Source organism: Chionomys nivalis, chromosome 7 (assembly GCF_950005125.1).
Source record: "Chionomys nivalis chromosome 7, mChiNiv1.1, whole genome shotgun sequence".
NCBI classification, from domain to species: domain Eukaryota; kingdom Metazoa; phylum Chordata; class Mammalia; order Rodentia; family Cricetidae; genus Chionomys; species Chionomys nivalis.
This window is the reverse complement of record NC_080092.1, coordinates 80,408,607-80,425,732: the sequence shown is the minus strand read 5'-3', so window position 1 is coordinate 80,425,732 and position 17,126 is coordinate 80,408,607. Positions and strand designations below refer to the sequence as shown.

At 47.5% G+C, this 17,126-nt stretch overlaps 1 protein-coding gene across 2 annotated transcripts in view; it reads left to right on the top strand.

Moving 5' to 3' along the window:
• Positions 1-17,126, top strand: part of Acly (ATP citrate lyase) — a 50,256-nt gene that overhangs the window by 17,749 nt on the left and 15,381 nt on the right. The window contains exons 13-20 of one of the 2 annotated variants that reach the window (XM_057774414.1): positions 324-414; positions 1,436-1,465; positions 5,269-5,410; positions 5,675-5,843; positions 8,488-8,592; positions 12,270-12,466; positions 13,881-13,962; positions 15,523-15,633. In XM_057774414.1, the coding sequence (XP_057630397.1) occupies positions 324-414; positions 1,436-1,465; positions 5,269-5,410; positions 5,675-5,843; positions 8,488-8,592; positions 12,270-12,466; positions 13,881-13,962; positions 15,523-15,633 (927 nt within the window). The remainder of the gene's footprint in view (positions 1-323; positions 415-1,435; positions 1,466-5,268; positions 5,411-5,674; positions 5,844-8,487; positions 8,593-12,269; positions 12,467-13,880; positions 13,963-15,522; positions 15,634-17,126) is intronic. The other variant, XM_057774415.1, reaches the window with a different exon arrangement.

Here is a 17,126-nt window from a genome sequence, read left to right as displayed (position 1 = left end):
TAGCCACTTGGATCCTCTTGGGTCATCTGTACCATAGAACAAAGTCCATCCCCATTTTGGCATTGCTAGAATAGTACTTTCTGAGAGCAGTGTATGAAGAACACAGTCGAGCCAGGTTTAGTGCACAACTGTCCTGGGGCAGGAGGATTGCTGTGGGTTCCACGCTAGCCTGGGCTATACATATAGTGAGACTCTGTCTTAAAACAATGCTGAGCGTAATTCTTGTTACTTCACTTCTTTGGGACATTCAGGACCAGTGGCTTTTGTCCTCAGCCGCTACCTATGAAGCTTGACTCTGTTCTCTCTTACATTAATTACTCCAGACTCCAGCACCCAGCCGGACAGCGTCTTTTTCTGAGTCCAGAGCTGATGAAGTGGCACCTGCCAAGAAAGCCAAACCAGCTATGCCCCAAGGTAACTCCCAGATGTTTAGCACAGTGCACGAAAAGGACTGTGGTGTCCTCCGTGTCTCTCTGTTTGGGGCCTGCCTGGAAGAGGTGGCAGCGAAGCATTTTGAGCTTGGCTGTGGGAGTGGGCGGCAGAATGAGATGGGAGTGATCTCAGGAGAATGGAGTGACCTGAGTCTTCCCTGTGGCTTCTGGAGCTGAGGATCCACGCTGCCCAATCACCTCCCTCTCTGCCATCTTCTGCCCTTCTTCCTGGGTCTGTGAGCTGAACTGTGGAGAAGACAGGAGGATTTCAGCAGAACCAGGAAGAGGACTGTTCTCCCGACTCCTAAATGGGAGACAGCTAGCTCCTAAATAGTCATGTGTCTTCCCCCCGCCAGCTAGGGGCTCTTAATACACATCTCTCTATGCGCCCTTGCACACATCACCTAGTTCATCTCCCTCCCAGTGACGAGTGACCTGCCAGCCCTCACTCTAGCAGTAGATGAATGGCATTGGCGTCCCCTGCCTGATGGAGCCTTGCAGCCTCTTTGTGCTATAGTCAAGCTGATCTAAGAGATCTTAGAAATAATGACCGTAGCTCTGAGGCTCAAGATCAGAAGTCACTGCCTTGCAGTTTCCAAGGCGTCAGCCGTGTCCACAGTGGAGAGTGGTGGGTGCAGCACCATGCTGGTTTAATCGCTGTACTGTGCTGCATGGGGAAAGGGAGATTGGCAGTAAGAGGGTGTGACCCAGCCCAGATAGAAGTATGTCACTTAGAGGGCCTGGAGGAGGCTTCAGTGTTCAGTGCACCTGCCTAGCCTTCCTCCTTTTGCCCTCTCTTTGCACCCCAGTTCTTTGTCTTGCTTGCTTCTGTCTGCCCACTGGTGCTTTGGCCTCTTTCGTTGACTTCATTTCTGCTGTTCACTGTGAAATAGACAGTGGCAGCGCCAGAAGGCTTGTCTGTGGACCCGTCCCGTTTCTGCGCTCTCCCACCACAGCCTCCCAGCAGCAGTTCACTCAGTTTCCTTGGTCATTTTCTTTAACAGATTCAGTCCCAAGTCCAAGACCCCTGCAAGGTAGGATGCCCCCACCCTGCCCCAACTCTGCGTGTGGCTTTGTTAGTGGGTGCCAGTTTCTCTCTGTGCTTTGTTTCTTCCTTCCCTAGTGGGTTGCAGTGTTGTGTAGTATATTTTCTGTGCCCACCTTGGTGTGGCCTGCCCCCTAAGTGTAGTCTTTGCTCTGTGTCCCTTCCCTGTCCGACTCAGTACTTCCTTGCCCCAGCATAGCACTCTCTGGCTCCTTTTCTTGGAGGAGGGAGGTAGAGACATAGAAGGAGCAAGAGCCAGCCTAGGAGACTGTGGGGTGCCAGGAGGGAGGCTCCTGGGAAAGGGTCACATCCAGCTGAAGGGGGAGTGGCAGAGAGCACTGATGCCTCTGACTGCTGGCTGCTCTAGGAGCTGCAACTCAACCCCGATTCTCACCTGCATCTCATCTTTGCCGTGCTTTGACAATTGCATCCCACAGCTCCTGATCCCAGACCCCCGTAGGTGTAAAGAGACAAACCAGGAAGGTCAGGTGGTATCTGTCTCTGAAACAGGTCATTTTAAGGACTTGAAGGGGTCTGGGCTTTGGTGTCTGAGGTCACAGTTTGCAGTGGACACTTTTAGTGCATACAGTTAGCCATGCACATACCTCTGCCCATTGATAAGCAAGTAGATTACTCTGTTACCAGCATCATGACTGCCTTGTGACCTTCTTTCAAAACTTAAATCAGACTCAGAGCCTCCTTGCATGCTGAGCTCTACCAGACCCCTCCATGTAACTGACATTCACGGCTGTAAATGCAAGAGAGTCTTCATTGATGACTTTGGTCCCTAGGGTAGGTAGGAATATCTAAATAATGACAATGGGTGCAGCCCTCTACCTATCAGCTTTTTATTTATTTATTATTTTTAATTTTAACTTGTGTGTGTTGAGGTATGGAGTTGTTCATCTGAGTGCAGGTGCCCTCAGAGACCAAAGAGGGTGTTGGGTCCCTTGGGACTGGAGTTTCAGGCAGTTGTGACTGTTGGAAGCCATCTGACATGGGTGCTGGGAACCGAGGTCAGGTCCCCTGCGAGAGCAGTACCAGCTCTTAACTCTTGTGCCATCTTCCCAGCCCCTCTACTAGCCCATAATCCTTTCATATCATCCTCCGGTGAGATCCCCAGTGTGCCAATAAAACAGGGACAGACTCAGTCTCAGGGAGCTCTTCTCCGCTAGGGAAAGTGGGCTGTGGGGAGGTGTCTTTTTCTAGTCACTTAGCTGGAGAAGTGGGAGGACAGGAGAGGAGTAGGTCAGGAGGAGACCAAGAGCAGGTCCTAAAGAGTGCTCCCATGCCTACTTAGCCATTAAAATTCTTTGGGGCCTCCTGCTACTGAAGCCAGTGGCCCCTTTGGCTTTTGTTTTTCTGTGCTTGAGGAGGTAAGCACTTTAGCTCTGCGCTTTAAAGCAGGAGGTGTGGGTGGGTTTGTAGGGATTTGGGCACTTTGTTCTTATCTCTGAAGACAGATTTATATGTGGCATGGCACTTGGGCTCAGTGTACACTCCCCTGGGAGTGGCAGAGCCTCGCTGCTTTATGGCTTTCTTTATCACACAATTGAGTTTTTCTCAAATCATGTAATCCTGGCTCTCCTAGATTACCAAGGACCACTATCATTGTGGATATCTGCTTCAATTTCCAGGGGCTAAAAGGATGAGACTGGATTATGTGGCAGCCCTCACTCTAAGGTTCCCTGTCTTGTAGGGACCCTGGGTTCAGGTTGACAATAAATCCCAGGTCCTTCTGACCTGAGAGGCTTATTGCTGGCCTGCTCGGTGATTTAATCAGCCCTTGATCTTGGTTAGCCAAGCTTGCAGTAGCACAGTCGGTTAATACCAGAAGCCTCTGGATGAGGTACATTGCTCTCCCCGGGGTAGCACAGAATGTCCCTCAAGGGCGGCTACCTCCACTAGGACGTTCAGGGCGTCAGAGGCGAAGGTAGGCACGGACCCTTTCGCTTCTGGCTAATGACTGGATTTCTGTAGCCCCTTTGTGTCGTCAACCCTTCCCCCTATTTTGACAGGGTTTATCTCTCCAGACCACTACCTGCCACTGTCTCCCAAGTGCTGAGGTTAAAAGTGTGAGCCTCTGTGCCCAGCTGCTCTCTTCTTTAAAGTCTTTCCTGCCGTTAGAAAGCCTGTTCAAGAGTATTGTTCTCAGCAGCATAGAGCCACCTGGGAGATGAGGAGAATGGGAAGGACGGGGCAGAGAGAAGGTTGTAGCCCCGTGCTGGCTGGCCGTTGCCCTGCCTGTGTCCAAGTCCAGTCTGTAACCTTTGTCAGAGATAAATCTGTCCTGGCCTCAGCCCCAGCTGCCCCACGTCCTTCCGCTGAACCCCCTGACCCACTGACCTAGAATTTGTGAGCATTTAAATACTGACCGTTGCTGGGTTTGTGTCTAGATTTACAGGCTGATTAGCACTGCCGCGAGGGTAAAGTCCTCAGGTGTCAAAATGGGGAAAGCCAAACTTTTTTCTAGTGCCTTTAAAAAACTTTCTTAAGCCACACACGGTAGCGCTTACCTGCAATTCCAGCAGTCAAAAGGCCGAGGCAGAAGCATTGTCACAAGATTGAGGTGACCCTGAGCCATATAGTGAGTTCCAGGCCACTATATGTTATAGTGTGAGACCTTGTCTCCATTACAACTGAAAGTAAAGAAGGACTGGTGGTGTGGTATATACCTGTGATACCAACACTTGGGAGCCAGAGGCAAGAAGATTCAGAGTTTAAGGTCATCCTCAGCCACATAGTGAGTTCAAAGCCAGCCCAGGTTACCTGAGATCCTGCTTTAGAAACAGAGCTGGGGCTGGAGACATGGCTCAGAGGTTAAGCGCCCTTGCAGGTTGCAGTGCTCTGGAACCTGGTTGCAGAAGGCCTGGGTTGGTTCCCAGCACCGACGCAGTAGATTACAACTGCTTATAATTGCATTCAGAGAGGATCCGATTCCTTGTCGACTCTACGGGCACTGCACAGGCATGGCACTGCACTTAGATGCTGGAAAACAAACACCTGTACACATCAAAAGTAGCTTAAACTAAAAAACAGCTGAGCGTGGTGACATACACCTTTATTACAACCACTTGGGAGGCAGAAGCAGGCGGGTATCTGTGACTTTGAGGCCAGTCTAGTCTACATAGCATGGTGCATGTCAGCCAGAGCAACATAGTGTTTCAAAAAACAAACAGGGAACCGGAGAAATGGCTCTTCATAAGAGCACTGGCTGCTTTTCCAGACGACCTGGGTCCAATTCCCAGCACCTACATGGCGGCTCAACTACCTGTAACTCCAGTTTCAGGGGACTCAATACCCTCTTCTGGCCTCAGTGGGCACCAGAAACACATGTGTTGCGCAGACATATGTAGAGACAAAACACATAAGATATAAGATATAAAATAAATACATTTAAAAACACAAAATAATGAAAATAAATTTTATTTACTACGCAGACACATGTATATATAGTTGTACCTTTAGCTCACCGGGGACATTCAGTGTGCCCTGTAATAACTCTCAGGCATCTGCAGCCGTGGAACTCTTGTTCTGTGTGGGAGTCCTTTCCTGTTCACCATGGGTCTGTTCTCTAGCCAGACAGGTCTCATTAGATATTTTTGCTCTCTCTGCTGCCTCTACCTAGAAAAATTCAAGGCAAATTTCTCAGAGTTTGTTACTTTAACATTCGTTTGCTGTTTTGAAGAGCTCCCAAACTGGACACGCAGCATGGGGATTCGGGCAGGCAGCCCCTGTGGGTCTCCTAAGGTGTGTGTTCTGGGTGCACTCGCTGTGTCTTTGCCTACTTAGGAAAGAGTGCCACCCTCTTCAGCCGCCATACCAAGGCTATCGTGTGGGGCATGCAGACCCGGGCAGTGCAAGGCATGCTGGACTTCGACTACGTGTGCTCTCGAGATGAGCCCTCAGTGGCTGCCATGGTCTACCCCTTCACGTGAGTCATGCCAAGGCAAGGTGCCCAGAAGTGGCTCAGTGGGATGCTCATCTTTAGATGAAGCTTGGGAGTTAGTTAACCCCATATCCCCACAGTGTTTGCAGTGGAGGGATCTTCCCATCCCAGAGACTGGGACAGTCCATGTTCCTGGGGGCCCTTTTTGAGAACACAGACCTTGCCTCTCTTGGGGAGGTTCCTTCACTCAGTTTCCCCCTCCCCAGACCTGATGAATTGGGGTGTCCTTACTCTTCCTCTTTCCTTCAGTGGGGATCACAAGCAGAAGTTTTACTGGGGACACAAGGAAATCCTGATCCCTGTCTTCAAGAACATGGCTGATGCCATGAAAAAGCACCCGGAGGTTGATGTGCTGATTAACTTCGCCTCTCTGCGGTCCGCTTATGACAGCACCATGGAGACCATGACCTATGCGCAGGTATGTCCTGGACGCTGGGAGATCTGGGTGGGGAGTCAGAGCGAACTTCTGAACGGAATTCACAGCCATGGTCACTCGGGACAGAGGACTTGGGAGTTGGGAGAGGCTGGGATTTGGGCGAAGGCGCTCGGAGACGTGTACTTCTCAGCAGTGACCTAGAGTTCAGCGTGAGCAGTGGCTGCTTTACTGGGTCACCAGAGATCCGTTCCAGCTCTTTGCCTCCCAGACTTGAACAACAGGATCGAAAGCACTTTCTTGGGCTGAGTGTAGTTAAGAGGCAGAGCACCTGCCTAGCAAATGTAAGACCCTGGGTTCGATCCCCAGCACCATCCCCCAGAAGAGCTTTTTTGTAGGGTATTATATATTATTTCAGAACAGATATTAGGGAGTAAAAAGCAAGTGGATACTTCCATATCCTCTTTCTCAGAAGCATGGTCACCAGGTTTCAGTATCCCCTCTCCACAGCTCTTTCTGTACCAGTGGATAGGTTGGCAAAATTATTTTTGTTCCTTCCAGTTTTCTCACAAGCATCTTGGGTTAGCATCTGCATGTATTCCTTTTTTCCCCCTTATTTACTTATTTTTATTTTTATGTTCATTGATGTTTTGTTTGAATGTGTATCTGTGTGAAGGGGCTAGATTCTCTGGAACTGGAGTTACAGACAGTTGTGAGCGTCCATGTGGGTGCTGGGAATTGAACCCGAGTTCTCTGGAAGAGCAGATAATGCTCTTAACCACTGAACCATCTCTCCAGCCCCAAAGATTTATTTATTATGCATACAGTGTTCTGCCTGCATATATGCCTGCATGCCAGAAGAACGTTCCATATCTCATTACAGATGGTTGTGAGCCACTGTGTGCTTGAACTCAGGTCCTTTAGATGAGCAGTCAGTGCTCTTAACCTCTGAGCCATCTCTCTAGACCCTTGCATGTATTTCTAATTATCACCCTAGCACAGATTTTTAGAAGTTGAACTGCCGGGGCTGGAGTGATGGCTTAAGTGAGGTTAAGAGCACTGCCTGCTCTTCCAGAGGTCCTGAGTTCAATTCCCAGCAACCATGTCTTTAATGAGATCTGGTGCCCTCTTCTGGCCTGCAGGCATACATGCAGACAGAACACTGTATACATAATAAATCTTTAAAAATAAATTAAATTAAAAAAGAGGAAGTTGACCTGCCACATCAGAATGGCCAGTTGGAAACTTTTAACACACTGGCTTTCAGAACTTTCATGGTCTAAACCCCCATCAGCAGGAGTTCCAGTTTTGTTTTGAGACAGGTTCTTATTAACTAGCCCTGGCTGGCCCGGAACTCACAGAGATCCTCCTGCCTCTGTCTTCCGAGTACTTGGCATATCATACCACCAGCTCCAGGTTCTTCTTGCTGATACCAGTTGTGTAGTGAATTGGTGTTCTATTTAATCTACATGTCTTTGGTTACTGACTAAAACAAACTTTTAGAAATATTGGCTGGCCATTTGTGTCCTGTTAGTGGCCAAAGTGATCTATCTTTCCTCCCTTTTTTTTCTGTTGTAGAATTTGCCTTCTGTGATTTGCGAAGCCCCTTATAGACCAAGATTTTTGTTTGTTTGTTTGTTTTTTAATTGTCTGATCCCAGTTATTTTAGTTTATGAGTGGAGCAAAAACAACACAGGGCAAAATATAACCCCATCCATTTTCACAAATAAAGTTTTATTAAAATGCACCCACTGCTTTCATTTATGTATTGTGCATGCCACACAGACCACAAGACCCACGAAGCCTAAAATATGATCTTGACCCTTTATAGACTGGTCCAGATCCAAAGAGATGGTTCTTAGATCTTCCCATTCCCTTAGCCCATCTGGGTAACTATGGAATCAGCTTATTTCTGTTGTGCGCTGGCCACTTCCTGTAGGGACAGAGAGAGGACTCATTGGGTACTTAGGAGGAAAGGCAGGTAGGGATTAGTTGGGTCTGAGGGTCTAGGTGAGAGAATGGAGCTGCAGACTAGCAGAGATTTGGAAGCATTTGCATCTGCTCACGCACTGAGTCCTTGTGGCATTGGCCCATGGAGGTTTGTTTGGGTATCCACTGCCGTGCCTTTTATTTTATTTTATTTTATTTTTATTTTATTTATTTATTTTTTTATTTATTTATTATGTATACAATATTCTGTCTGTGTGTATGCCTGAAGGCCAGGAGAGGGCGCCAGACCTCTTTACAGATGGCTGTGAGCCACCATGTGGTTGCTGGGAATTGAACTCAGGACCTTTGGAAGAGCAGGCAATGCTCTTAACCACTGAGCCATCTCTCCAGCCCCGTGCCTTTTATTTTGTTAACACTTATTGTCTGTCTGTGTGGTGTGCATGTGGACAACCTTCAGGAGTCAGTTCTCTCATTCTACGCTACTGTCCTTGGCATCAAACTCAGGTCATTAGACTTGGTAGCAGGTGCGTTTGCCTGCTGAGCTCTCTGGCTGACCCGATGCGTCTCCTTGTGAGAGGGGTCTGAAGTGACTAGAGTAGACCCTGAGGCCCGTGGGAGGGAGAAGATGCATTGCGTTCACCTTACTTTGTTCTTGAAACCTGAATGGGGCCCCTGGACCTAGGGCCTCATTTCTAACTAAGGTGAAGTGTTCATAGAAGGGGCTTTGTTAATCCTCTAGATCCGGACCATAGCCATCATAGCAGAAGGCATCCCTGAGGCTCTTACACGGAAGCTCATCAAGAAGGCTGATCAGAAGGGAGTGACCATCATTGGGCCAGCCACGGTGAGTGTCCACTACTCCAGAAGTCTTCCGTAGGCCCGTAGGCTGCAGGAAGCATACTGTTTTGGTGTTTGTTTGGTAGTGGTGGTTTTTTGTTTTGTTTTTTTTGTTTGTTTGTTTGTTTGAGGCAGGATTATTACTCTGGTCCAAACTGGCCTGGAATTTATGATAATCTTCCTCCTGAGCCTTGGGATTAGAGGCATGATCTACCATGCCAATAGGAAGCTCACTTCTGTTGTTATTAATAACTTTTTTATTTGATTATACTGGATTACTTCAATCCATTTTCATTTAAGTATATAATGTACTTTGAGCAAAATCCTGGCCATGTCCTCCCTCCCCGGCCCTCATTAGGCCCCTCCTTACCCTCGACAGTTTAGTGTTTATTTACCTTGTCATCTGTATGTGTATGGTTTTGTGTACTCATATAAAATCCAGAATCTACAAATGAAAGAAAGCATGCAATATTTGTTTTTCTGCAGATGACTTAATTCACTTAGTACGATTATCTCCAGTTGTGTTCATTTCACTATAGATGACATAATTCTATTCTTTATGGCTGAGAAAGATTCTATTTCTTGTGTATGGCGTTTCCTCAAAATATAAAAAGCAGGCCGGGCGGTGGTGGCGCACGCCTTTAATCCCAGCACTTGGGAGGCTGTACCACATTTTCCTTGGTCATTCTTCTTGACGAACACCTAGGTTGTTTTCATAACTCCGTTATTGTGAACAGTGCAGCGGTAGCCACTGATGCAGAAATAAGTACCTCTGTGGTGTGCTGGCTTAGAGTCTCTTGGGTAACTACCCAGTAGTGTGACTGGCTCATGTGATAATTCTGCTTTTTATTTTATTTTATTTTTTATTTTTTTGGTTTTTCGAGACAGGGTTTCTCTGTGGTTTTGGAGCCTGTCCTGGAACTAGCTCTTGTAGACCAGGCTGGTCTCGAACTCACAGAGATCCGCCTGCCTCTGCCTCCCAAGTGCTGGGATTAAAGGCGTGCGCCACCACCGCCCGGCCTGCTTTTTATATTTTGAGGAAACGCCATACACAATGGAGTGACTAGACTGGTGTACGTTATGAATGGTGGCAGCATACAGCAGTTCATCTTGTCTTCATCCTAGAAGCTCCCCTGATTTTTTCTATTACACTTATTTATTATGTGTGTATGTATGTGCACAACTGTTCACACACATGTCAAAGTGCACATATAGGGGTCAGAGGGCAACTTTGTGGCATTGGCTCTGTCCACTTACCATGTGGAACCACCTAGCAGGTGGTCAGGCCTGATTACACACTGATCATGTCAGTAACCCTCCCTTTTGATTTCTTAAGTCATTTATTTTATGATTATTGAGCAGAGGGCACGCAGGGGGCCCATGTGCCATGGTGTGTGTTTGTTGATCAGAGGACGACTCTGGTTCAGTCCTTTCACCGTGGCTTCTAGGTATTGAACTGAGATTGTCAAACTCGAGGCAAACAGTTTTATCTGCATAGCCATCTCATTAGCCCAGACTTGCTTATTGACTACCCTGGGTTTGAGTTGTCAGAAATACCTGTTGCTGTGGTAACAATTCCCAGGTAGATTTTTTCATTTATTTATTTATTTATTTTTACTTGAAACGCTAGGGATGGAACCCAGGACCACTGACACCAAGCAAGGGTACTTGCTGAGTCACACTGCCAAACCCCAATTAGTTTTAAGTTTCATTTACTTATTTGCTTTTTTTTTTCTTTTTTTTTGTGTGTGTGTGTGTGTGTGGTAGGGGTGGTTTATGATATGTGTATGTGAAGCCAGAGTGAGTGTCAACGCTGTCACTCCCCACCCTATTCCTTTGAAGCAGGGTCTCCCCCTGAACCTGGAGCTTTTCAGTTTTGTTGGTCTCAGTGATCTTGCTGTCTCAGTCTCCTTCAGTGTTGGGATTACAGGAATAAGCGGGTAATGCCTAACTGTTACAACACTGACTAAACCACACTCTTTATGCTTTCGGGAGTGCTCTTAACCACCAAGCCTCCAGGCCCCCAGTTTTGTTTTGTTTTTTTTTTAACATTTATTTATTTGTTTATTTGTTTGTTTATTTGTTTGTTTGTTTATTATGTATACAATATTCTTTCTGCGTGTATGCATGAAGGCCAGAAGAGGGCACTAGACCTCATTACAGATGATTGTGAGCCACCATGTGGTTGCTTGGAATTGAACTCAGGACTTTTGGAAGAGCAGACAATGCTCTTAACATCTGAGCCATCTGTCCAGCCCATCCCTCCCCCCAAGTTTTTAAAGGGCTTCTTCACAGTCTTACAACTTCATAGTTACGAAAGGTTAATGGAGCCAGGTGGTGGCAGCGCACATCTTTAATCCCAGCACTCTGGAGGCAGAGGCAGGCGGATCTCTGTGAGTTCAAAGGCAGCCTGCTCGATGGAGCGAGTTCCAGGACAGGCTCCAAAGCTACACAGAGAAACCTGGTCTTGAAAACAAACCAAGAAAACAAATAAAACCAAATATACAAGTGGTTAATGGGAAGATACTTGTTTTTAATGTTTTTGTCCTTATATGTAGCCATAATACAGTGTTTAATTATTCCTTTAATTATAAGCCAAAGTGGGGGGGCTATCCTGGGGCTTCTTTTTGACTTACAGCTTCACAGTCAAAGAAATTGCTGTCATTGTTTTAACTTAATTGTTGTATAAAACATTGAAGCTGGAGAGATGCTGAGTAGGTAGAGCACTTGTTGCTGTTGCAGAGGACACAGCCTCTCTCCATCACCCAGGTGGCAGGCAGCTCACAATCTCTGTAGCCCCAGTTCAAAAGAATCTGCCACTGTCTTCTCGACTCTGCAGGCAGTGTGTGCATACGGAGCAGATAAAATACCCATAGACATAAAATGAAAATAGATATATTTAAATAAAAGTTTGAAGCTAAGGCTGAGCGTGGTGGTGGTGGTGACACCTTTAATCTCATACTTGGGAGTCAGAAGCAGGCAGATCTTTGATAGTTCAAGGCTAACCTGTCTACATAATGAGTTTCAGGCTAACCAGGGCTGTGTTGTGTGATCTGTCTCAAAAAGAAAAGAAAATAGGAGCTAGAATTTTTTCCCCTAGTGCTAGTGATTCCCTGAAGGCCTCATACATGCTGGGTAAGAGGTTGCTGTGTCACCATCCCTAAAACTAGGACTTTTGCGGTAAGAAAGGAGTGCTTGTGTTATAAGCAAGATGTCACTATGCACTAAGAAGCCCAGCTGTGTGGAACATCTTTGCTGGTGCTGTGACCATGAAGTAGGGGAGACAACTTAATGTTAAGTACATGATTTAAAACTCTGAGCCACATTTCACACACAAACCTTGCAATATTTTTTAAGAGAGAGGAGAGGTTCTTCATGGGTGAGTGTGACTCTTTCAGCCACTTTGCACCCAGGCCAGAAGCACAGGCCAGGTAAAGTGGGACTTTGTGGTTCCTCCTGCACCCTGTGTTCTTTTTTTTTTTTTTTTTTTTTTTTTGGTTTTTCGAGACAGGGTTTCTCTGTGGTTTTGTTGCCTGTCCCGGAACAAGCTCTTGTAGACCAGGCTGGCCTCGAACTCCCAGAGATCCGCCTGCCTCTGCCTCCCGAGTGCTGGGATTAAAGGCGTGCGCCACCACCGCCCGGCTTTGCACCCTGTGTTCTTAACTGCTGCTTCTGCCTCTGCAGGTTGGGGGCATCAAGCCTGGATGCTTTAAGATTGGGAATACTGGTGGGATGCTGGACAACATCCTGGCCTCCAAACTCTACCGCCCAGGCAGTGTGGCCTACGTCTCGCGTTCTGGAGGCATGTCTAACGAACTCAACAATATCATCTCGCGGACCACAGACGGTGTCTATGAGGGTGTGGCCATCGGTGGGGACAGGTAATATCTGGGAATCTTCCATAGTGAAGGTGGCTAGCTGAGCAACATGCCTGAGCACTGGACCCCTAGGAAAGCTATGCAAGGCCATTAAATGGGGACTCCTCTTATCTCAGGACCAGAAAATAGAAGCTGTAATTGTGTTTTAAAGCTGTTTCAGGGTTTGGATGCTGTGTGCTAGTGGGAAGGGACGGAGGGAGCAGCAGAGTACAGGGGTTAAGAGGCCCAGTTCTGAAGCCATAGCAAATAGGTTCAATCTCAGTTTCCCAGTTGGGGGCTGTATGGACAGCCCTCCAGCACCGTTCATATTAAATGCATAAAGTAAATGTCATGCCTCATGAGGTCATTGGGAGAACCAAGCAAGATCTAGTAAAGTGGCTAACACAGGACCTAGCACTTAGTAGGTGCTCAGTAGGTGTAACTTTTAGTTAATAATAGTTATTCTGAACTTTGTTAATGGGACTACTGTACTAGAGTGACACAGCAGTGACTGGACCACTGTACTAGAGTAACACAGCAGTGACTGGACCACTGCACTAGAGTAACACAGCAGTGACTGGACCACTGCACTAGAGTAACGCAGCAGGGACTGGACCACTGCACTAGAGTAACGCAGCAGTGACTGGATCACTGTACTAGAGTAACGCAGCAGTGACTGGACCACTGCATTAGAGTAACGCAGCAGGGACTGGACCACTGCACTAGAGTAACGCAGCAGTGACTGGATCACTGTACTAGAGTAACACAGCAGTGACTGGATCGCTGTACTAGAGTAAAGCAGCAATGACTGGATCGCTGCACTAGAGTAACATGGAGCAGTGACTGGACCACTGCACTAGAGTAACACAGCAGTGACTGGCACAGAAAGTCCATAATAAACATTAGCCATTGCTCCTTGTTATCACTGGAACTACTGCTGCTGGCTGGGGGTTCAAAAACTGCTGGGAGATGGAGTTCCCTTGCCTGTCTCTGAGACTACCAGACCCTGTCAAACTGGCTGTCTGGGTGAGGAAAGCCTTGCTGAAGTTCTGAGTCAGGCAGCACCAGGGACTGGGTCCCCTCCAACCACTCAAATAGGCCTCTGTGAGTTCAAGGCTAACCTGGTCTACAGAGCAAGTTCTAGGACAGCCGGGGCTATGCAGAAACCCCCACCCCCCAAAAAAATTGCCACACTATTCTCTGGGACATCTACTCCCAAATGAACTAACTACTCTAGACTTCCCTGGTTCTGTCTCCTCCACTCCCCCAATCTGCTCCACTGGTTCCTGGCCCCTCCCAACTGAGTTCACTAGCCTGGAGCTTCTGTATCTAACCTGGGCATGCATATCAGTGTTCCTTGTATGTAGTAGGGTGATTCCCACATGTGCCCACACCTCCTGAGGCTGCCTCCCGATCCTCCGTTCTCCCGACTCTACAGGTACCCCGGCTCCACATTCATGGATCATGTGCTACGTTACCAGGACACTCCAGGAGTCAAGATGATTGTAGTTCTTGGGGAAGTGAGTTGTTTAAAAACCCAAGCACTTTGACACTACATATCTTAAAGTGATAGACCTGATTCGTCCCTTGAGGCTCTGGGGCTTAGAGTTGGCACCGATGGCACTAAACACCCGTGAAGGAGGTACTCTGTTCCCTCTGCCATGGTCTGGACCTGGTGGAGAGTATAACTGCAGAGGGAGGGCATTTCCTTTCTTCTTTCTTTCTTTCTTTCTTTCTTTCTTTCTTTCTTTCTTTCTTTCTTTCTTTCTATTTGTTTTTTAAAGACAGAGTTTCTCTATGTAGCCCTGACTGTCCTGGAACTTACTCTGTAGACGAGGCTGACTTCAAACTCAGAGATCTGCTTGCTTTTGCCTCCCATGTGCTGGGACTAAAGGTGTGTGCCACCACTGCCAGCTTGAATTTTTTTAAAAAAAAAAATATATATATATATATATATTTATTTATTATGTATACAATATTCTGTCTGAGTGTATGCCTGCAGGTCAGAAGAGGGCACCAGACCCCATTACAGATGGTTATGAGCCACCATGTGGTTGCTGGGAATTGAACTCAGGACCTTTGGAAGAGCAGGCAATGCTCTTAACCGCTGAGCCATCTCTCCAGCCCCTTGAATTTTTTTTTAATGCTATGTATATGAGTGTTTTGCCTTCATGTGTCTGTACACCATGTGTGTGCCTCATGCCTGCAGTGATCAGGGAGGATGCTAGATCCTCTGGAAATGGAATTACAGGTGATTATCAGCCACCATTTGGGTGCTGAGAACTAAACCCAAGTTTTCCAAGTCAGTAAGTGCTCTTAACTACTGAGCCATCTCTCCAGCCTCTGCAAGGGCATTTTTTAAACTCAAGGAGAGTTGGGTAAGTCCGTTTCTTACTGTTCTTCTGAAAGGGTCTAATCCTGTGTCATACCCTGGACATACTCTGGACATCCAGGGACTTTTAAGACAAGTATGATCTTTCTGTAATTCCTTTATGCTCCTAGGATGAATTTTTCAGGTGGAAACTAAACTTACTATCTATCTGTAACGTAGCCCAAGTTTGGTTCCCCGATTTTATAGCCTGCTTTAGATAGATAGATAGATAGATAGATAGATAGATAGATAGATAGATAGATACCATTTTTATGTAATGAAATAGAGAAACTACCAAACAGACTTTATTTCTGGCTACGACTCTTTTGTTTTTATTAACTATATGTTTTTCTCTGCTCCCTTCCCTTCCTCTCCCCTCCCCTTCTACCCTCTCCCATGTTCCCCATGCTCCCAGTTTATTCAGGAGATCTTGTCTTTTTCTACTTCCCATGTAGATTAGATTCGTGTATATATCTCTCTCTTAGGGTCCTCTTGGTTGTCTATGTTCTTTGGGATTGTGCATAGTATGTATTATTTTACTTCATGTTATTTGGTGGGCTTTTTAACTTTTTATTATTGTTTGTTTAATTTTTTTTCCTCTGTGTTATGTAAGCAGTCCTTCCTGCTGTAGGGCTGGGCTGGTCCTAGGAAGACTTGGAGCAGATTGCACTAACTTGTGGGCCTTTTCCCATCCCCCATTCTTTTGCAGATAGGGGGCACAGAGGAGTATAAGATCTGCCGGGGCATCAAGGAGGGCCGCCTCACCAAGCCAGTGGTCTGCTGGTGCATCGGGACCTGTGCCACCATGTTTTCCTCTGAGGTATGAGAGGGACCGGCCATTACTGAGTAGAAAATGGGGTTGCAGAAGAGGGTCTGTGAGGTGAACCATCCATCATCATGTTAAGCTGATAATTCCTTCAATAAGCCTGTACCGTGTGCTGTGTGACTACAAGGCCGAGCCCAAGTTCTGCTTGCTGGGAGATGACCTCATCTGGACTCCCACTCTGCACGTCCATCAGCAGGTTCAGGCCTAGACGAGGCGCACTGGGTTCTGACACGAGGCAGGATATAGCCTGGGCTTAGACTGGAAGGCCACAGTAGGGACACCCTGTGAGAGATGGTGGAGAGGGAATTGTTCTGGATGTGTTAAGGTGACGTACTGGGCTTGTGAGATGACTCGGTCCTCAGCCCTGACCACCTGAGTGCAATCCTCAGTGTTGTGATTTTAAAAAGCCGGGCAGTGGTGGCGCACGCCTTTAATCCCAGCACTCGGGAGGCAGAGGCAGGCGGATCTCTGTGAGTTCGAGACCAGCCTGGTCTATAAGAGCTAGTTCCAGGACAGGCTCCAAAACCACAGAGAAACCCTGTCTCAAAAAACCAAAAAAAAAAAAAAAGCAATACAAGAGAGAAAGATGTCATGCAGCAGAGGTCACATGGAGGGAATGGGATGGGGAGACCAGCTCTGGGGACAGGAGCAGCAGAAGAGAAGATGAGGGGAGGGGAGAAGAGAAAAAGGGGAGAGACAGAAAGCAGAGATGATTGGTGGGCAGGCCCCTTTACAGCTGACAATGTATCCTGTCAGAACCCCAAGGGCAGCCAGAGCAGATGCCTGAATACTAACACCCAGAATGCTGTGGTAGAGGAGAGAACCAGCTTGCTGCCCTCCACATCCACACTGCAGCACTTGTCTGCCCACCCCAAAAGTAAAGATGGCATGCTGTGCAATTGAGTAGTGGTGTGCCTGCGAGTCCAGCTCCTAGAGAGCTGAGACGGGGGTGATGTGAGCCTGTTAGAGCTGAGACAGGGGGATGACGAGCCTGTTAGAGCTGAGACGGGGATGACGAGCCTGTTAGAGCTGAGACGGGGATGACGAGCCTGTTAGAGCTGAGACAGGGGTGACCAGCCTGTTAGAGAGCTGAGATGGGGGTGATGAGCCTGTTAGAGCTGAGACAGGGGGATAACGAGCCTGTTAGAGCTGAGATGGGGGTGACCAACCTGTTAGAGAGCTGAGATGGGGGTGATGAGCCTGTTAGAGCTGAGACGGGGATGACGAGTCTGTTAGAGAGCTTAGACGGGGATGACGAGCCTGTTAGAGCTGAGACAGGGGGATGACAAGTATGTTAGAGAGCTGAGACAGGGGGATGATGAGCCTGTTAGAGCTGAGACAGGGGGATGACAAGTCTGTTAGAGAGCTGAGACAGGGGGATGATGAGCCTGTTAGAGAGCTGAGATGGGGGATGGTGAGCCTGTTAGAGAACTGAGACAGGGGGATGATGAGCCTGTTAGAGCTGAGGGGGGGGGGTGATGAGCCTG